The sequence below is a fragment of the Hyla sarda genome, chromosome 3, assembly GCF_029499605.1.
Source record: "Hyla sarda isolate aHylSar1 chromosome 3, aHylSar1.hap1, whole genome shotgun sequence".
Taxonomy (NCBI): domain Eukaryota; kingdom Metazoa; phylum Chordata; class Amphibia; order Anura; family Hylidae; genus Hyla; species Hyla sarda.
This window is the reverse complement of record NC_079191.1, coordinates 74,327,053-74,346,802: the sequence shown is the minus strand read 5'-3', so window position 1 is coordinate 74,346,802 and position 19,750 is coordinate 74,327,053. Positions and strand designations below refer to the sequence as shown.

The 19,750-nt window shown below is 45.9% G+C and overlaps 1 protein-coding gene across 1 annotated transcript in view; it reads right to left on the bottom strand.

Moving 5' to 3' along the window:
* Positions 1-5,073: 5,073 nt before the first annotated feature.
* The window catches only part of DZIP1L (DAZ interacting zinc finger protein 1 like), an 86,440-nt gene continuing 71,763 nt past the window's right edge, over positions 5,074-19,750 (bottom strand). Inside the window, exons 14-16 of the mRNA XM_056564353.1 lie at positions 15,888-16,105; positions 13,340-13,473; positions 5,074-8,265 (exon numbers count right to left, since the gene is read on the bottom strand). Coding sequence (XP_056420328.1) covers positions 8,104-8,265; positions 13,340-13,473; positions 15,888-16,105 — 514 coding nt within the window. The 3' untranslated portion in view covers positions 5,074-8,103. The remainder of the gene's footprint in view (positions 8,266-13,339; positions 13,474-15,887; positions 16,106-19,750) is intronic.

Genomic DNA, 19,750 nt, shown 5'->3' with positions numbered 1-19,750 from the left:
TAGTCCTCAAATGCGCATGGCACTCTCCCACTTCGGAGCCCTGTCGTATTTCAAGGAAACAGTTTAGGGCCACATATGGGGTATTTCCGTACTCGGGAGAAATTGCATTACAAATTTTGGGGGCTTTTTCTCCTTTTACCCCTTATGAAAAGGAAAATTTGGGGTCTACACCAGCCTGTTAGTGTAAAAAAATAAAATAAAAATAAAAATGTTTACACTAACATGCTGGTGTTGCCCCATACTTTTTATTTTCACAAGAGGTAAAGGCTAAATTTGTAACGCAATCTCTCCTGAGTACGAAAATGCCCCCTATGTGGGCACTATGTACATTTGAGGCCTAAATTGGTGATTTGCACAGGGGTGGCTGATTTTACAGCGGTTCTGACTTAAACGCAAAAAAAGTAAATACCCACATGTGACCCCCATTTTGGAAACTACACCCCCCCCCCCCCCGAACATAACAAGGGGTATAGTGAGCCTTAACACCCAACAGGTGTTTGACAAATTTTCATTTTCACAAGGGAAAATAGGAAAAAAGGCCCCAAAAATTTGTAACCCCATTTCTTCTGAGTAAGAACATACCCCATATGTGGATGTAAAGTGCTCTGCGGGTGCACTACAATGCTCAGAAGAGAAGGGGCGTCATTGGGCTTTTGGAGAGAAAGTTAGTCCGGAATTGAAGGCCATGTGTGGTAGCCCTTGGGGGGTGTATGGTAGTTGGGGTATTGTTTCGGTAATTGAGGGGTCAATGTTAACCCTATAGTTCGTGATGCCAGGCTGAGGGCTAGTATGCTGAGATGATTCTCCGGCCTATCACCGCCCTTCCCAGCAACGATAGGTGCATAAGAATAAAGACTGAAGGTCCACAAGGTAGATGAATTTGAACTTGCATAAACTTTACTTAACAGCTTGCGGTACATCCATAGAGTAGTAACAGTCTCAATCAAACAGTCTCCATATACCTCAATGACTGACAATTGTTGCGGACCTTGAAATAAATTAAAGTCTCTGAATTTAGGGTAATTATTGCAGATCCGTCCGGATTTAGGGTATAGATAAGGTCCGGTGATCCTGCAGAGTGCTTAGGGATTAATACACTGGCAATCCTGAATATATCAGCCGTTGCCGCAAGGCTCAGGCCTAACTCACTGCGATAGACAGCTGCACAGATCCTGCTCGTTTGACAGCCCGGGACCAAGAGAGAGAACAATGGCCGCCGCTCCCTTATATGGGCAGGGGGCGGGGCAAATCTGATTGGTCCGAACATCTGTCACTCACCGTTACACAGCGTGATGGGATTGACTATGTCACAAGGACTTCCAAAGGTCCTCAAGCAGAAATATCATAGAGTTCTCCTAACCACGTGACCCACAGGTCCTGCTACGCTATGGACAGGTAATTAACTATATATATAGGCATGGATATAATATTTACATGCTTCATAAGTAACTATTAGTGCAATAACTATCTGGATGAGAGGTGACCAGGGGTGAACTAGACAATGGGGACCCCGACGTCCTAGGGACTCTGGCTAAGGGGACCCATCTACACGGGTTCCGGATAGGATACGGTACCGGGACACCACACGTGTGTTTACAAAGCCCCCATAGTGCCAGAGCAATGGACCCCCTCACATGTGAACCCATTTTGGAAACTACACCCCTCACAGAATTTAACAAGGGGTGCAGTGAGCATTTAGACCACACAGGTGTCTGACACATGGCCAAGGCTGCATGAGCAGACACACCAATCACCTCCAATCACCACACACCCCCTTCCCATGAGAGGGTTTCTAACAGTGTGAGATAATGAAAAGAGGTATTTTTTTATAATAAATATAGGTGATAGAGGCTTAAAAATAAGATTTTTATGGTCAGAATTAGGAACTGAGTAACATATTTTTGGGGGGATCTAACAGGTACACTTTAAGCAAAAGCACCATCGTTTCAGCATCTTCGGAGGTAAGTGGTGATGCATAGCAATGTATTTATTCTTTATTTGTTTCAGAAAAACTACAAGAAAATGGTTCCCATCAAAAACTTCCTATACTGAGTGTGAATAGCTGTATTTTTGCAATAACTATTCCATGACAGCTATAAAGTATGGGACCTGTTGATGTCTTCCCAAATTCCCTGCCCTGGCCTGGAGGTTTTCTTTATAATTACTACGGCGTTCGGCTTATATCGTCTCTTCTCTTTCTTTCCTAATGAATTTGTGCTGTTTACCTTTGTGGGAAGAAGATTTGTCTAACAAAGACCTGGGCGTGCGGAGAGCCTCTTCTAAATGAATAGTTAATGAATAACAGCCCTGATGCTGTTTGTAGCAGCTCTCGGATGGCTTGTTCCTACCTCACATACAGAGACACAATCCATCTGTCAGATGTAAAATGCTGTTCCATGACACTTCCCCTTTACCAAGACGCTCTCAACAAGCACCGGGGCATTGTCACAAGAAATGTTTATGGTCTGTGGGGACGGTATAAACGCTAAATGCTTCACTTCGGAAACTGTCAACATGACTAAATGGATTTTGACACAACGGCAGAGGCTCATTCATGTACACAGCCATTCGCGGACCACGCGACTCGTGTCGGAGAAATGGGACACAATGAAATTTAATTAACAGATTAAAATGCTGTCGACATAGATGTCAAAAAGATCCTTGCTAGTGGCCTGATGTAAAGCGCACGCTAACTATTCTTCTCAGCTTACCTAGGCCACTATTAGCCAACTGCATTAAAGGGGTATTCTGGCTTTATACATCTTATCCCTTATCCAATGCCGCTGGGGACCCCTGCGATCTCTGTGCAGCCCCCAGCATTCTGTGCTGGGCGCTGCCTCCGAGACTGGGACATGACGTGATGGCATTCACGACCCCTCCCATAGACACAAATGGAGGGGGCGTGGCGTGACATCACTAGTGGGCGTGGCATTGACGTCACGTCCCCGTCTCGGAGGCAGCGCCGGGCACAGAATGTCGGGGCTGCACCGAGATCGCGGGGGTCTCCAGCGGCGAGGGACCCCTGTGATCATACATCTTATGCCCTATCCTTTGGATAGGGGATAAGATATATAAAGCCGGTATACCCCTTTAATATCTGCAGGAGACAAGGGCTATGTAGTGAGTCTGACCACAATGCACACAACTCAATAGTATTCAGAAATATAAACTGAAATCTGTTCCGTGGTGGTCGCAGCTTGCATGTTGTGGTGTGAACACATTCACTTTCATTAGCTGCATTGCCGGTGGCATGACACTTAGATCTTTGGTTATGCATCATGTGCCACAGGCAAAGTCACCGAGCAGACCTACTGTAGTCTTCCCTATCAAGAGAGAAAAGTATTGGGGCACATCCATTCCTATTGTCAAAGACTTATAACATCAAGCCCCTACCAATGCCTTTCCAAGCATTTATGTTAGAATGGGTCGTTCCAAAGACCTCAATGAATTCCAGCATGGTACTGTAATAGGATGTCATGGCTGTAATGTAAGTTCAGGAAATTTCTTCCCTCCCAGATGTTTCACAATATTATTGAGAAGTGGAACCGCTTAGGAGCCACAGAAACTCAGCCATGAAGTGGAGACCATGTAAAGTTACAGAGATGGGTAATAAAGTGCAGAAAAGTCACCAACACTCTCCTGACTCAATAACTGTGTGGTTTCCCAGCACCAAAGACTGTCTGGTGGGCTGCGGATCTCCTCGGGCATGCCTGCTGCTCTTGTGTTGGGCCCACTGTGAAAATGTTTACTATGTTCGTGCACTTTATTATATTCACTGTGTTTACTGTATTCATTATGTTATTTATATACTGTACCTTTAAGCAAGAGATGCAGAAGTGACCAGGTGACCCCGTCTGCCCAATGGGAACCCCTACATTCTCCTGTATATAGTGTAGGGGGGAGGATTTGCCCCAGTATAGTTCACTGCTGAGTCACTGTTGAATCTGAGATACAGTTTTAAAAAGAGGTTTTAGTCGTGTGTAGTGAATCCTGAGGGAAGCTTTAAGAAAATATCTTCTCAAGTCAGCCCCACCATTCTGCAAGAGTTCCTCGTCCAGAAGTCAAACTATGGCTGTGATAGTGATTGGACCTTGTCAGAACCCTAGTCAGAGTGGGATATCTTCAAGTTTCAAATCTCTTCAAGTTCAAAGTGGGTGAAAAGCATCATAAGTCCCAGCAAGGCAACAGGGCTCTCAAGGGTTAAACTGCATCCCTTCTACTCTGCTCCATACTGTGTGTGTGATACCATCTACACTTGCTCAGTAAAAGACAGTTATCCATAACCCGACATCGGTGTGTTTCCAACCCCTGTGTCTGGCCCAGGAGAAGCTGTCTCCACCTTGGACCGTGCATAGGCTAATGGTGCCCTGGCGTCACGAATTGACAAGTCTTGCACCCCCGTGTCACCACAACTGCAGAGACCAAACCTCATCTGGGATTAAAATTACCACAAAGACTGTGCACCGGGGAGCTTTATGGCATAAGTTTCTATGGCCGAGCACTTGCATGCCAACCTTATATCACCAAGCACAATGCCAAGGGTTGGATGAAGTGACATAAAGCACACTGGAGTGGTGGAAATGTGTTCCCTGGAATGAAGAAATACACTGCATGACTGCATTGTGCCAGCTGTAATGTTTGGTGGAGAAGAGATAACGCTATGGGATGTTTGTCAGGGGTTGGCCAAGGCCCCTTAACACAGTGAAAGGAAAACGTAATGCTTCAGCATATCAAGACATTTTTTATAGTGGTATGCTTTCAGCTTTGTTGGAGCAGTTTGGGTTCGGCTTTTCTCTCTTCCAGCATGACTGAGCCCAAGTGCACATAGCAAGCTCCATAAAGGCATGGGGGGGGGGGAGTGTGATAGGGAAAAACCTGACCGGCCCACACAGAGCCCGGACAGCAAACCCATCCAACACTTTTAGGATGAACTAGAATGGATACTGTCATCCAAGCCCTCTCGTCCAACATCAGTGTCTGACCTCACCCCCCCCCCCCCCTCCCCGATGTATTTATATTGCAGCCATGTATACATACATATTACCACAATTCATCAGTATTCAACAATACAGTCAAAAGTGAAATAGCTTTATTTGTATGAAAATATAAACACACTAAAACCAGCAAGGATACAAAATATCTATACCCAGCACTGTGATTACAAAAATAGAAAAATATAGATTTAATATAAAAAGTCATAGAATGAGCATTTAACAGTCTCAGGCTAGACAGATAAGATACAGACAGGTAACATTTCAGAGGCACAGATGAATGGAATAAATTGTTTTAGTCACAGAAATTTCTGAATCAAATCTGCCATTTGTGCTTATACACTTATAGGGAAGGGTCACACGTAGCGCATCGGCAGCATATTTGACACTGCAGATGCGCTGATGACCATCCCTAGAGTGAGCCTCCAGCTGTGCCTCCTGCGTTGTCTGCTCAAAGCAGCAATCCACCGCTATGAGCAGACATACAGGGATCTGCGAGTTGCACGCATGTGCAGTGTCCCCCTGCATATGCAGAGTGGTCGTGATGTATGTGAGTAAACTGCACAGTGCGCATGCGTGTAACTTGCAGATCCCTGTGTGTCTGCTGGTAGCGGTGGATTTCTGCTTCGAGCAGATAACGCAGGACACACAGGGCACAGCAGGAAACACACTCTAGGGATGGTCATCAGTGCATCCGCAGTGTCAAGTATGCTGCGGATACATTAAGTGTGACCATACCCTAAAGGTAATGCATTGTCATCTATGGGGAAGACGAATTTCTGAGCAGTCCTTGAGCCAGCATGTTCTGCCGGCATCTGCCTTTTGCAGAACATCCACCAAGAAATGTCAAGGGTTAAACGATTACATTTTTTTTTTAATACACAAAGGAAAGTCAAGTTCCCATCTTTAATATTGGGTATGGGGTATTTTCTTTATGAGAAGAAAAATAAAAACGCCAAGGACAAAAGACAAAAACACCAAGTGGGTATGGCATTTCATAAATCCCTATTGACTTTTTCTAGCCTAGCTCTTATTCCAGTTACAGAAAAAGGAAACAACTGATAAAGTATATAGGTATAAAAAAAAAACATTTGATATATTACCATGAACATTCAAGTGTATTTTGATAATAAAATAGGCTAAAATATTATATTAATATTATAATAAACAACTTTCTAAATATATCTGTAGAAAAGGAGGGAAAAGTTTGTACTGCAGCACATTACTTCTTTCCATTCCTATGAAAAGTATGATAAAAAGTACAGTATTTACCCGATGCATACAGGTTCACATCTGTCTGTCTTTCCATTTGGCGCAGTTGTGCTAAATCAAAACATGGTGCACGCATTGCTTTTTAATCTGGTGCTGCCCTGCTGGAGGGCCCTTATGCTGGATCACGTGACATCACAAAAGACTTTGTCATAGGGACTACTACCCCCAGCTAGCCTGCACTACATCACCTGCCCTCGTGAGTACCATAGAAGCTCTTAACCATAAAAACCTACCAAGAAATACTTAGGGGAAAAGTTTATCAAAAACTGTGTAAAAGTGGAGCAGTTGCCCATAACAACCAAACAGATCGCTTATTTTAAGAGAACCTGTCATCAAACCAGATTTTCTAAACTAACTCAGATTGTATTCCCTAACTACTCGTAACACCCCTCCTGTCCTTTAAAAAATGTTTTCCCAGCTTTAAAAAGCTGTGTATCATACCTTTCCCCTTGCTCACATTGTGTGAGCTCCTGGCAGGGGAAAGTGGGTGTTCCCCAGCAAGCATGATGTCACAGAAGCCTGTGGGAGCTGTGCCTCGCCATGCCCTGTACGCACTTCCTGAGTTTGGTCTCCTGCCAGGCCGGGAGGAGAGCAAACTGTCTGTTTGACTTGCGCAAGGAACAGAACAGAGCCACCTAGTGGCCGTTTTTTTCAATCACATTAAAAACATATAAAGGTTGAGAATTTAAACAGCAAAGTGTCTTATAATTACATAAGGAACAATATATTAAAAGTTTAGTTTGGTGACAGGTACTCTTTAATGATTAAAAAGGCCTCTGAGAAATTAAAGAAGCAATCTGATTGGTTGCTATAGGTTTGACTGATCTCCACCTTAAAGAACTAAGGGGGTTGTTTATATTTTTAAAGCCCTGCCGCATTTATGAAGCGACTTTCGCTGCTGTATATGGCTTTCTGCACCGGAGAACCCAGTGGGTGTTTTGTGGACATGGTTTCCTAGGTGCACAGTTTAGACGCTGATTTATGACGTGCCACTTTTGTGAAAGTAGCACACTTTTGCGCAATGGGCACTCCAGACGGGCTTGTACCTGCCCCGTCATATTTGTTTTGCAGCTTTGTCTCATTCATTCTTAAAAAATGTAGGGGATCCTTGTAGTGCACTTCTTCCAACATCCAACGCCCCTAGCAGCCTTTCTCTTATAGCTCCTTAGTGTCCACTCTCTCTTTCAGCAGTATTTTCCAAACAGGGTGCCTCCAGCTGTTTCAAAACAACAACTGCCAGCATTCCCAGTAAACCTTTGGCTGTCTGGGCATGCTGGGAGTTGTGGATTCGCAACAGCTGGAGACACACTGTTTAGAAAACACTGTCTTACAGCACTGTGAATGCCTGATATAAATATTTATACATAGCAAAACGAAATGTTCATTGGCAAGTTTCCCCTTTGGTAAATGCCATTGCCTCAGAGCTGCCTATTGGCAGAGGCCTCTTGTGTCTTAAAGTAAAATAAATACAGCCCATTTTTTTTTTCCTTTTGAAAAATGTGGAAACCATCTGATATCAAGATACTGTACTGTACAATGCGGTCTAGATTCTTCAAAGACGATAAGGATAATTGGAGGCAGTGCTTCCCAACCAGCGTGCCTCCAGCTGTTACAAAACTACAATTTGTAGTGGTAGTTTTGCAACAGCTGGAGGCATGCTGGTTGGGGAACACTGATTTAGGGTAAGCTGACACCAATGTTTAGCCATTAGGATTCTTTTTGGTTTCTGCTGCAATACATTGTTGCTCAATAGAAATATTGCACATTAGAACTCTAGCGTCCATATTTTCATAGATTTACAAAAAAAGGAAATAAAAATAAATCCTCAAAGTCTTCTGTGTTACCAGCCTTTGGCACTTGTGGAGCTCCAGATACTGGTTCCATGTGAGCCTGTGGATTCTGCGCTTTGTCGTAAAGCAGGCTGAGGTTTTCTAGGACTGATGTCCAGGTTATCGGTGATTTCTTCCAAAGATGAAATTTCAGAGTCACTGTCATCCCATGACTAGGAAACACACAAAAAAGCCATTTGCAAGTCAGCCAAAGAGTTAAAGTAAGATTATGAATATTAAGAGTAGCAGTTCTGTGAATGTGGACAATGATAGAGTATGAGGCAGGCGATACAATGGAGATACAAGGTGACTCAAGCTTTTATGTAGATTCTAAATGATATATACCATCTGCAGAATGGTGTACACAGGTAGTGTAAACCAGGGCTCAAGTCCTGCAGGAAGGCATGGGAATGGAGTTCCTGCACTTTTTCTACAGCAGGAATGCTGTTCCCATTAGCAGGAGTCCTGCCGGACCAGCCCTTGAATGGAAATTTTGGGTTCCCACAATATTTTCCCAGGATTTGACCCCTGGTGTAAACCCCTTAGATCGATAGATATGCCATTTTAGATGCATCAATTGGCCTACCTGTAAAAAGGCCTGACTTGATAAAATCCAATTTTCCAGAAATGTTGCAAAATAAATAAAAAGACAGGTATAGCATAAATAAAGCCTATGGCATATATGCTCCTTATTAACACCTTTCCCATTGTATACAGTGGTCCCTCAAGTGACAACATTAGGCTTCTTTCACACTGCCGTTGCGCCCTGTCAAGAACGGACGTCAAACTCCCTTATTTTGTTAGTTTGACGGTCGTCATTTTGACGGGACGCCACAGGCAACAGCGGGTCCCGATGGACCCCATTATAGTCAACGGGGTCCATCAGGCGCTGCTATTTTTCAGCGGGAGTGGCGGGAGGAAAAGACGGCACAAGCAGTATTTTTTCTCCCTCTATTTTCCCCCACGGCCCCGACTGCTGTCACACTAGCGTGTGACAACGGTAGTGTGAATGGGGCCTTAATTGGTTTCAGGACGACCTTTGTATATTGAGACCAGAACCTGGTAATTGGTTCTGAAGCCCCAAAATGTCATCCAAAAATAGGAAAAAAGTGAAGATTAAAGAAAAATGTAGTACCACCCTGTACTGTAGGGGGCGCTACCAGACACCAGTCAGTGCATGCACTTCAGTAATACAGGGGTTTTACCAGTGAAATGCCCATTCTGATTAGTCGGATCTTTCAGCCATTGACAAGGGCGGACTGACAACACTCTGGGCCACCGGACCAAATAAAGCAAGGGCCCCCTGTGAGGCTCTGCCCCTGGCCACACCTCTGCCACGCCCAAATCCCACCCAAATCCCTCCTCATGCCCCACCCCTACACACAAAATAAAATAAAATTATATAAACACATATATTTAAAACACGTTAACATAGGTAAGATAATTTTCCATGAACAATACCAGTATACAAGGAGGAAATATATACCACCACACAATTACTGGATAATACCACCATACTGTACTGAATAAAACAACTATACACAGTGCCCATATAGTGATAGATACCAGCTGTATACAGGGTCTGTATACCATATAAGTGACCATATACAGGACCACTGCTCAAGGCCTGGCCTAACACCCCCTACCAACCCCCCCCCCCCCCCCCACACACACACACACACACCCGCCTGCTATCTTCCCCATTGTCAATAAAATAAAATAAAAAATTAAACACAGGACAAGAAAAACATGAGTCCTTTAGTTTAGTGAGGAAGGAAAGAGGAATATTATTACCATAAATAATAAATATTAAGACCATACTGTTACTGACCAAATCCTGTATACTGGGAGCAATATTACCAATAATACCAGTATACAAGTGAGAATAACCACACCGTGACCACTACTATTACCACCACATAGTGACTGTATAAAAACCACTTAACAGATACCATTATCTACCCCCAAATACAAAGCCCATATAGTGGTGACCCCCGGTGCCTTCCCGTAGAATGAGATTTGCCATAGAATGAGATGGTCCTCCTCCATCACATCCTATTGGCTCACTCTTGTCACGTGACATATTTAAACGTCACGCATCGATGCGCACAGCAGTGTCAGTTTGGCTATCACAGGGAGAGGATCTCCTCTCCCTGTGATAGCTGAAGCTGCACGGAGCTCTCATGGCCTCTGTGGCCCGACAGAAGCTCACACATTTACGCAGCTCATATGGCTGCCTCATATACATTTACTCTATTATTACATGTACTGTTGATCCACAGCGCTATCGGGATCCCTATGCCCGATGGCGCTGTCATCAATGTGCGTCCCCGTGAGCGCCCCACGCCCGCAGCTCTACTCCCCGTCCCCCGTAGCTCTACTCCCCGTCCCCCGTTAACGCTTAGGGAGCGATCCACAGCGCTATCGGGATCCCTATGCCCGATGGCGCTGTCATCAGTGTGCCTCCCCGCGAGCGCCCCACGCCTGCAGCTCTACTCCCCGTCCCGTTAACGCTCAGGGAGTGGGGAACAGAAAGTAGAGCATCGGGCGCAGGTTAAGTTATTCGCGTAGTGCTGCGCATGCGCAGTACTACTTTACCTGCGCCTGATGCTCTACTTTCTGTTCCCCGCTCCCTGAGCGTTAACGGGAAGGGGAGTAGAGCTGCGGGCGTGGGGCGCTCGCGGGGACGCACACTGATGACAGCGCCATCAGGCATAGGGATCCCGATAGCGCTGTGGATCAACAGTACATGTAATAATAGAGTAAATGTATATGAGGCAGCCGTATGAGCTGCGTAAATGTGTGAGCTTCTGTCGGGCCACAGAGGCCATGAGAGCTCCGTGCAGCTTCAGCTATCACAGGAAGAGGAGATCCTCTCCCTGTGATAGCCAAACTGACACTGCTGTGCGCATCGATGCGTGACGTTTAAATATGTCACGTGACAAGAGTGAGCCAATAGGATGTGATGGAGACGGACCATCTCATTCTATGGCAAATCTCATTCTATGGCAATGCACCGGCTCTACACAAATGCTGCAGACTATGTAAGTAATTACACTGCAGTTACATCCACTGACTCACAGGAGGCGTCTTCTTGAAGACGTTCTCTTTCCTTTTCTTCTCTGTCTTGCTCAGACCGTCATGAAGTCTTCTTCCAACCATGACTCGTATTCACAGAATCTGCCAGACAACAAAAATATTAGGCACCACACTTTTTCAGCACATTCCCCACCTGTTCCCTACCCTCACTGCCCCAAATAATTCCTCCCTTGGTGCCCTGCATAGTATAAGGGAGTAAGTATGTGTGTTGAGAAAAAGGGTAGGGGTTTCGGTGGTGGTGGGTTGGTAATTTCCCCTCCTCTATTAGGTAGATGCCCCCAGTGGGTAGGTAGTGAATTCCCCCTATAAGTTAGAAGCTCATATTAGGTTCGGTAATGCCCCCAGTAGGTAGTTAGTAGGTTATACCCAGAGTAAGTAGGTACTAGATAATGCCCCAGTGGGTAGGTTGTAGGTGATGCCCCCAAGTAAGTAGTATGTTATGTTCCCAGGTAGGTCGTAGGTAATGCCCTAAACAGGTAGGCAGCAGGTAATGCCCCCAGTAGAGGATATCCAAGGTAGGTAATGCCCCCAGTAGATAGAACCCCTCAGGTAGGTAACGCCCCAGTAGGTAATGATCCCAGTAGATAGTGTCCCCCAGGAAGGTAATGCCCCTAGTAGGCAGTTCCCTCAGTAGATAGTGCCCCCTGGTAGGTCATGCCTCCAGTAAGCAGTTCCCTCAGGTTCATATTGCCCCAGGTAAGTAATGCTCCCAGTTGACAGTACTCCCAGTGGATAGTGGATACTGCTGGCAGCCCCTTTGCTGATTTTAGAGGGCCAGCAGCCCGTCCTAGTATCTAAGAGAGGTGGGGCAAGGGGGGGGGGGGAATAGATAGATATGAAATAGATAGATATGAGATAGATAGATAGATATATAGATATGCGATAGATAGATATATAGATATGAAATAGATAGATAGATAGATAGATATGAGATAGATAAATAGATATGATATAGATAGGTGTTTCCCAACCAGGGTGCCTCCAGCTGTTGTAAAACTACAACTCCCAGCCTGCCTTTGGCTGTCCAGGCATGCTGGGAGTTGTAATTCAACAACAGCTGGATGCACCCTAGTCAGGAAACATTGAGAAATGGCCCATTTACCTCCCACTGACCCCCCAAACAGCAATTTGCCCCCTCCCTCTTTTACTCCCTGAAAGTTACCTGTTATGAGTGGCCTCAGCGGTGGGCAGGGGAAGTTCCTGTTCCCCTTCGGCACGGGCGGGTGTTGTAGTCTGTGGTGGAACAGGAAGCAAAGCACCTGCCTGCTCCACCAATAAGGCTGCAGCCTGCTTGCAAAAGAGTGTGGGGGGAGGGGGAGGAGCGTCCCTCTCTGCTCTCCTCCCAGAGATGCATTGCGGCTGCGGCCTCTGCCCTCACATTAAAGGGCCAGAGACTAAGTATTTTGAATAAAAAAACAGTGCTGCAGCAGCGGGCCCCCTCATAGAATGGAGTGCCCCACAATAAGTCTGGCCTTTCTATGCTGCGGCTGCTGCAGGGGGGTACAGCAGGGACCCTTACTGGGATACTGGCTGTACCCCCCTGATGGCGGTCCTGAACAGCGGTAGCGGGCCCTTTAGCCGGCCAGGCCTCGGATGGACCGGCCGGTCAGTCCGCCCCTGGCCATTGACACGTTTCACAGATCTGGACTCCATTGTATGTGGAGTCTGGTTTCAAGTTACAATGGTCCAGAAAAGATCATTGTATATTAAGAATATGGTAACCTGAGGCCATTGTAAGTTGAGGGATCACTGTATATCCATAATGCGAAATAACATAATGCCACTTCTCATCAGGTAGATAAAATCTTGTCCTTCATTGCGGTTCACATGGCCAGATACAGCACAAGAGACATCAGTCTGTTTCGTGTGGTTCCCCGAATTCAGAGATTTTAAGAAGTTGGAGGAGCTGCACAAATTCTGTATCTGACTATAAGATCTAATATACAAGCCAAGATTTGATCTACCTGATGGTAAGTGCCATTATGTTATTCCCTATTATGATATATACCATCAGCTGCATCTGTAAACGCTGTACAATTACTAAGAACCATTGAAAGGGAAGGAGTTTGTGGTTACACCAGCATGAGCACTGCATCTAAACGGGCCGACACTACTGATCATATGAAGAGACCTTTCTCATTGTTTTACCTCATATTTTCTTATTTCAGATGCTTTTGTGGACTGTAAAGTAGAAGAAACGGTATCTATTCCACCATAGGGTTTCTCTCTTTTCTTTGATAGTTGTCTTTCCAGGCTTCGAGCCATAGATTGAACCACAGACCCTAAATGTGAAAGGCAGAATATGCATCAAATAACAGTGCACGACATTACTTTTCAAATGAAATCACATAATGTGCACCAAGCAGTAGTTTACATAAAAGAAAAGGGAGCCCCATAGTTAAGATCAAATGGGGTGTCCCATAAAGGGTTGTCATTTTTTTCTTCATTTCCATGCTTTTTCCTAACCCTCTGGCCAATTGCTCTCATCCTTGTTTGCTAATAATGCCATTTCAATAAAGGAGTATTCCGGGAATTTTTTTTATTTGACTATGCTACAGGGGCAGTAAAGTTAGTGTAGTTCATAATATAGTGTTTGTACCTGTGTGTGACGGTTTTCTCACAATTCTTATGTGATTTTCACCCCAATATTTATTTTTAGCAGCATACAAAATGACTGCTGTCTCGTATTTTTCCCAGCTTGCAATGCGGCCGAGACCTGACTCACTAGTCAGCTGATGACAGGGAGCCTGTCTGCTTCAATGGGTGGAGAGAGCAATCTCCAAATAATGCAACAGCTGTAGGCACCCTGATTGAAGACCACAGGTCTGCAGCTCATTTATGTTTCAATGGGTGGGGTGGCTGATGTGTGGGAAAGAGGAAAATTGTATCATGGGATTTGTAGGCAAACAAGAAAACTGAAAACAGGAAATACAAGTTCACAGAAAGCTAGCCACAGTGTTCTGGTAATCTCACAACATAGCCATTTAGCCCAAGATAAGTGCAGATTCTTCCTAAGCATGTCCATTACTGCCTGCCAGGTATGTACTAAAATCACCTTATGCTGGAGAACCCATTAAAGATGGCAATCCTACATACATACTCCACACCCAATAGGAACAGGGATGGATCCAACCAAGGCGGGGCACTTTCTCAATAAAGGTCCCATAGAGGCCACATGGGCTATCACCCCAGTATATAAAGTCTTGGTAGTAAGCACCTGCACCCCGTTATGAATGACGCAAGGGGTATACACATAGGAAGGAACTCAAAAAGCAATGACATAACTATAGTTTGGCCGGGCGCAGAGGGTGCCCAATCAGGTGCAAGAACACTGTATATTTTAGAATGGAGTAACAAATCGGTGCCTCTCTGCTATCTAGCACTATAATGTGGGGTCTCTGATATATGGCTCTATTATTCATACCCTAGTTATTGTTATTTATACTGCTGTTTCAGTTTCCTATCATTAAGTCATGGGGGCCCATCCCTTTCTGCTATGGGGCCCTAAAATTCTGGTTACACCCCATATATGCTATTGCATCGAGCCTTTCTCTGGTATTGGCATTATTTTGTGCTCAAGACCCTGGGACAGAGGCAGAGGCTTTGTCCAGTTTGGGATATTAAAGCTGACTATACAATAGACCACTAGGCCAAAGGCTGTCTGGGCATGCTGGGAGTTGTAGTTCTGCAACAGCTGGAGGCACCCTGAACTGTAAACTGTATTAAACATTTCTTGACATAATGTTCTTTCAGTTGACTAACATGTCTCCTGACTCCCTATATACATACAGGTCCAGATAGCAGAGCGTGTTAAAGGGGTATTCCGGGCAATAACATTTTATCTCCTATCCAAAGGATAGGGGCTAAGGTGTCTGATCGCAGGGGGCCCGCTGCTGGAACATACCCACCCCCCCCCCCCGCCCCCCCACCGCGCGATTTCCCTGCTGCACCCGCAGGGAGACTGCGTCTCTAGTTTCGGAAACCTCCGGGTTTCCGGGACTGGGGATGTGACGTCACGCCACGGCCCCTCCATTCATGTCTATGTTGTACATCTTAACAAAACATTAACCTTTCTAATATACTTCATAAAATATGTCCTTTTTATAGAAAACATGGCTTATAAAAACACAATTTGGGGTCCCCATATCATCCAGAACATAATCCTGTCTGGCTGCATCAGCATCTTTGTCCAAGCTGAAGCACAGGCTGTGAGGGTGGGACTAGCCCTCTGTGCTCACTCCTGTCCTATCAGACTCCTGTCTGATAACAGAGAGGAGGGGGTTACAAAGCAGCATATTGTGATTGGATGGAGAAACCCTGCACAGCAGACTCAGGGAGGAAGAGGAGTCATGTCGTGAGGACAGGTCCCTTCCAAAGGACAGGATTAAGAAACCAAGTGAGCAACAGATAGAAGGTATCTGTGAGAGAAATATAGGGGCTAGACACATAATTATATGTACGTGATCAGGATTAGGTACTCAGTAACATATAAAATTAATCGTGTTGGGATATGACAGGGATATGTCATGTAAACAGTCAAGACTATGTTCAAATCTACATGGGAGGCTCCATCCCAGATTTTATTCTGGATCAAGGTGTGTCTATCATTTTGCTGGGTTTTAATAAGGTAAAAAATGCTAGCCTCTAATGCAGATGTGAACTCAGCCTCATGCTTCATTTTTTCAGGATCCCTGACCTTGGTTCGCTGTGTCTTTAGAGAAGCTGACCACTCTGGGGCTCGGCTTTCCTGGAGAGATCTCCGAATCATCCGACCAGTCCTCATCACTGCTTTCTGTAGCTTGTTTTTGTGCTATAGCCGTGACCTGAGAGTTCAGATTACTCCTGGGTTTAGGAGTAGGGAAAGGCGAATGGTTTAACATTGATGAGTCTTCTTCTGAGGTAAATGGAGGTGTCCTGGGGGAATAACAAAAGAAGACTTTTTAGACCCTTATAATTCAGTGCATCACAAATTAGAACAATAGTAACAGCAATTGGTAGAGATTCATCAGAACCCGTGCAGAGGAAAAGTGGAGCAGTTCCCCATAGCAATTCCTTAATTTTTTTAAAAAGGCCTCTGAAAAATGAAAGAAGCGATCTGATTGGTTGCTATGGGCAACTGGTCAACAGTTTCTCTTCACGTTTTGATAAATTTCCCCAATTATGTTAGGGAGTTTTTGTGTAAAGTAGTACTCCGCTGCCCCAGTGTTCGGAACATTTTGTTCACGGCCATGCCCCCTCGCGACATAACGCCACACCCCCTCAATGCAGGTCTATGGGAGGGGGCGTGACGGCCGTCACGCCCCCTCCCATAGACTTGCATTGAGGGGGTGTTTTGTAATACTGTAAGAGGTGCCAGGCAGTGTGAGGGCCACAATAATGTGTTTGGCGGCTACATCTGTACAGTTGGTATTTCAGACAGGAGGAGAAATAACTATAAACTAATTCTTACACTTGTTTTCCAGTAGAAAACACTGAATGTTATTAAATGTAAGGTCTCTGTGCCGAATTCCACGGAAGAATTTTGCTGGAAATTCTGCCAAAATTTACTGCCCATTCACACAGCCAAATTTCCGCGGCAAGAATTATGCCCGGGAAATTCCGCAAAATTTAAAGAACTGTCTTTAAAATTTTGCAGAATTGCGGGTGGAATCCTATTGAACTCAATGGGGCTTGAATTTTGCCAGAATTCTGTGTTAAAAGAACACAGAATTTCACAGAAATTCCGTTTAAACAGAATTCCACTGTGTGAACAACATAGCCTTAGTGTTCCTGGAAGAGGCATCTACCAATATTATCCATATTATCTCTTAGAGGGCTAGGTTTCTGTTACCCAGTCTTCCAGAGTCCTGAGGCTATGTTTACATGGCAGTATTTTCGCGGAATGTCCATGGACATGTCTGGTGAACTTGGTGCAGGTGCTAGGACCGCTTGAAATTTCAGAATTTCTGCATGTGAATTCTTTCTGTGGCAGCCAGACTAGGAATTTCTGCATCAAAAAATCTATGGGACTCTACTGCAACAGAATTCCTGAGCGGAATTTTTTCTGTCTGATTCCGCTCGGAAATTTCACTGTGTGAACATAGCCTTACCCTCCCCTTCTCTTAGCCATGCTCGGCTGTCCTTTTCCTTTTATGTTTCTCACTGTGACATGTTTTATTGACTCCAAGCCTGCATAGTGGGTCAGGCAGACCAAAAGGATCTATAGTCATGTAGAGCATATATGGCATTGTCCAAAATTTGACACAAATTTCACAGATTCTGTGCTTAAAGGCTATGGACACCTTTGGACCAGCATTTTTTTTATTCTTGCTTTGTAATAATTAGGGTGCATAAAATCCATAGTTCTTCATAAAAAATTCTGATTACTTTTGCTTGGCAGTGAACCTGTACACCCTTGTTCCGCTCCCCTTCTATGACGCGAGCTAAGGAACTGACCTCGCGTCATAGCAAGGTGGTCCGGCGGCTACCCATGCCTGACATTACCGATCGCGGTGATGCCCAGCATTAACCCCTTAGACCAGGGGTTCTCAACCAGGGTTACACATACCCCTAGGGGTACGCTAAGGGTAATGCGGGGGTACGGCAATTCGCTGACAAATACCGGCCATGCATTGGCCAGTATTTCTCAGCGCAGAGCGGAGATTGGATGCTGCAGTCGCCATGGCAGCTCACCGTATTGTAGCGCGACAGGAGCTGCGGCCGCGGCCACTTTAAGTGAGCTGAAGTAGCTGCCAGGCCTGATGACTCCCACGGAACGGGATAGACACAGACCTGGTAAGCATGTTAAACTAAGTGTAACACCACCGTATGGGAGGGTGTTATTGTATGTATCTCATATATTGGCCCAGGGAGATCAGAGGGAGGAATAATGGCACTAGGGGAATAAGATGGAGGTGGGGGATAATGGAAAAAGGGGATCAGAGGGAGGGGGAATAATGGCACAAGGGGATTAAGTATCGCATTAGAAAGGTAACCACACGTATTACAAAGTACAATTGGTGGCGCAAAAAAACAAGCCCTTATATGGGTCTGTAGGTGGAAAATTGAAAGCGTTATGATTTTTAGAAGGTGAGTAGGATAAAAAGAAAGTGCAAAAATGTTTTTCCGTTTTTGCACTTTTGTTTTTTCCTCCTTACCTATTAAAAATCATAGCCCTTTCACTTTTGCACCTAAAATTCCATATTATGGCTTATTTTTTGTGCTACCAATTCTACTTTGCAGTGACTGTCACGATGCCGGCTGGCAGGTAGTGGATCCTCTGTGCCAGAGAGGGATTGGCGTGGACCGTGCTAGTGGACCGGTTCTAAGCCACTACTGGTTTTCACCAGAGCCCGCCGCAAAGCGGGATGGTCTTGCTGCGGCGGTAGTGACCAGGTCGTATCCACTAGCAACGGCTCACCTCTCTGGCTGCTGAAGATAGGCGCGGTACAAGGGAGTAGGCAGAAGCAAGGTCGGACGTAGCAGAAGGTCGGGGGCAGGCGGCAAGGATCGTAGTCAGGGGCAACGGCAGGAGGTCAGGAACACGGACTAGGAACAGACAAGGGAACGCTTTCACTAGGCACTAAGGCAACAAGATCCGGCAAGGGAGTGCAGGGGAAGTGAGGTGATATAGGGAAGTGCACAGGTGAACACACTAATTGGAACCACTGCGCCAATCAGCGGCGCAGTGGCCCTTTAAATCGCAGAGACCCGGCGCGCGCGCGCCCTAGGGAGCGGGGCCGCGCGCGCCGGGACAGAACAGACGGAGAGCGAGTCAGGTAGGGGAGCCGGGGTGCGCATCGCGAGCGGGCGCTACCCGCATCGCGAATCGCATCCCGGCTGGCAGCGGAATCGCAGCGCCCCGGGTCAGAGGACGTGACCGGAGCGCTGCCGCAGGGAGAGTGAAGCGAGCGCTCCGGGGAGGAGCGGGGACCCGGAGCGCTCGGCGTAACAGTACCCCCCCCCTTGGGTCTCCCCCTCTTCTTGGGGCCAAAGAACCTGAGGAAAAAAAAGTCAATTTTTCCGTGATGAGGTCCGATGCACATTAGGAGGGGTTCTGTGCGGAAACGCATGAGACAGTCCAATCTTTTATTGTAAAAACAATAGATGTAGAGGGGTCTGGCGAGACTGGTCACAGGAACGTAGAACCTGTTGATGAGAGAGGCCAAAAAAAATTTTCCTGCAGATCCGGAATCCAAGAAGAGCATAGTAGAGAAGGAGAAGGTAGAGGCAGATATCCGCACAGGCACAGTAAGGCGTGGAGAAGCAGAGTTGACATCAAGAACTGTGTCACCTTTGTGCGGAGTCAGCGTACGTCTTTCCAGGCGGGGAGGACGGATAGGACAATCCTTCAGGAAGTGTTCGGTACCGGCATAGTACAGGCAAAGATTCTCCATGCGGCGTCGTGTCCTCTCTTGAGGTGTCAAGCGAGACCGGTCAACTTGCATAGCCTCCGCGGCGGGAAGCACAGGAACAGATTGCAGAGGACCAGAGGAGAGAGGAGCCGGGGAGAAAAAACGCTTCGTGCGAACAAAGTCCATATCCAGGCGGAGCTCCAGACGCCATCCGGAAGAACGCATG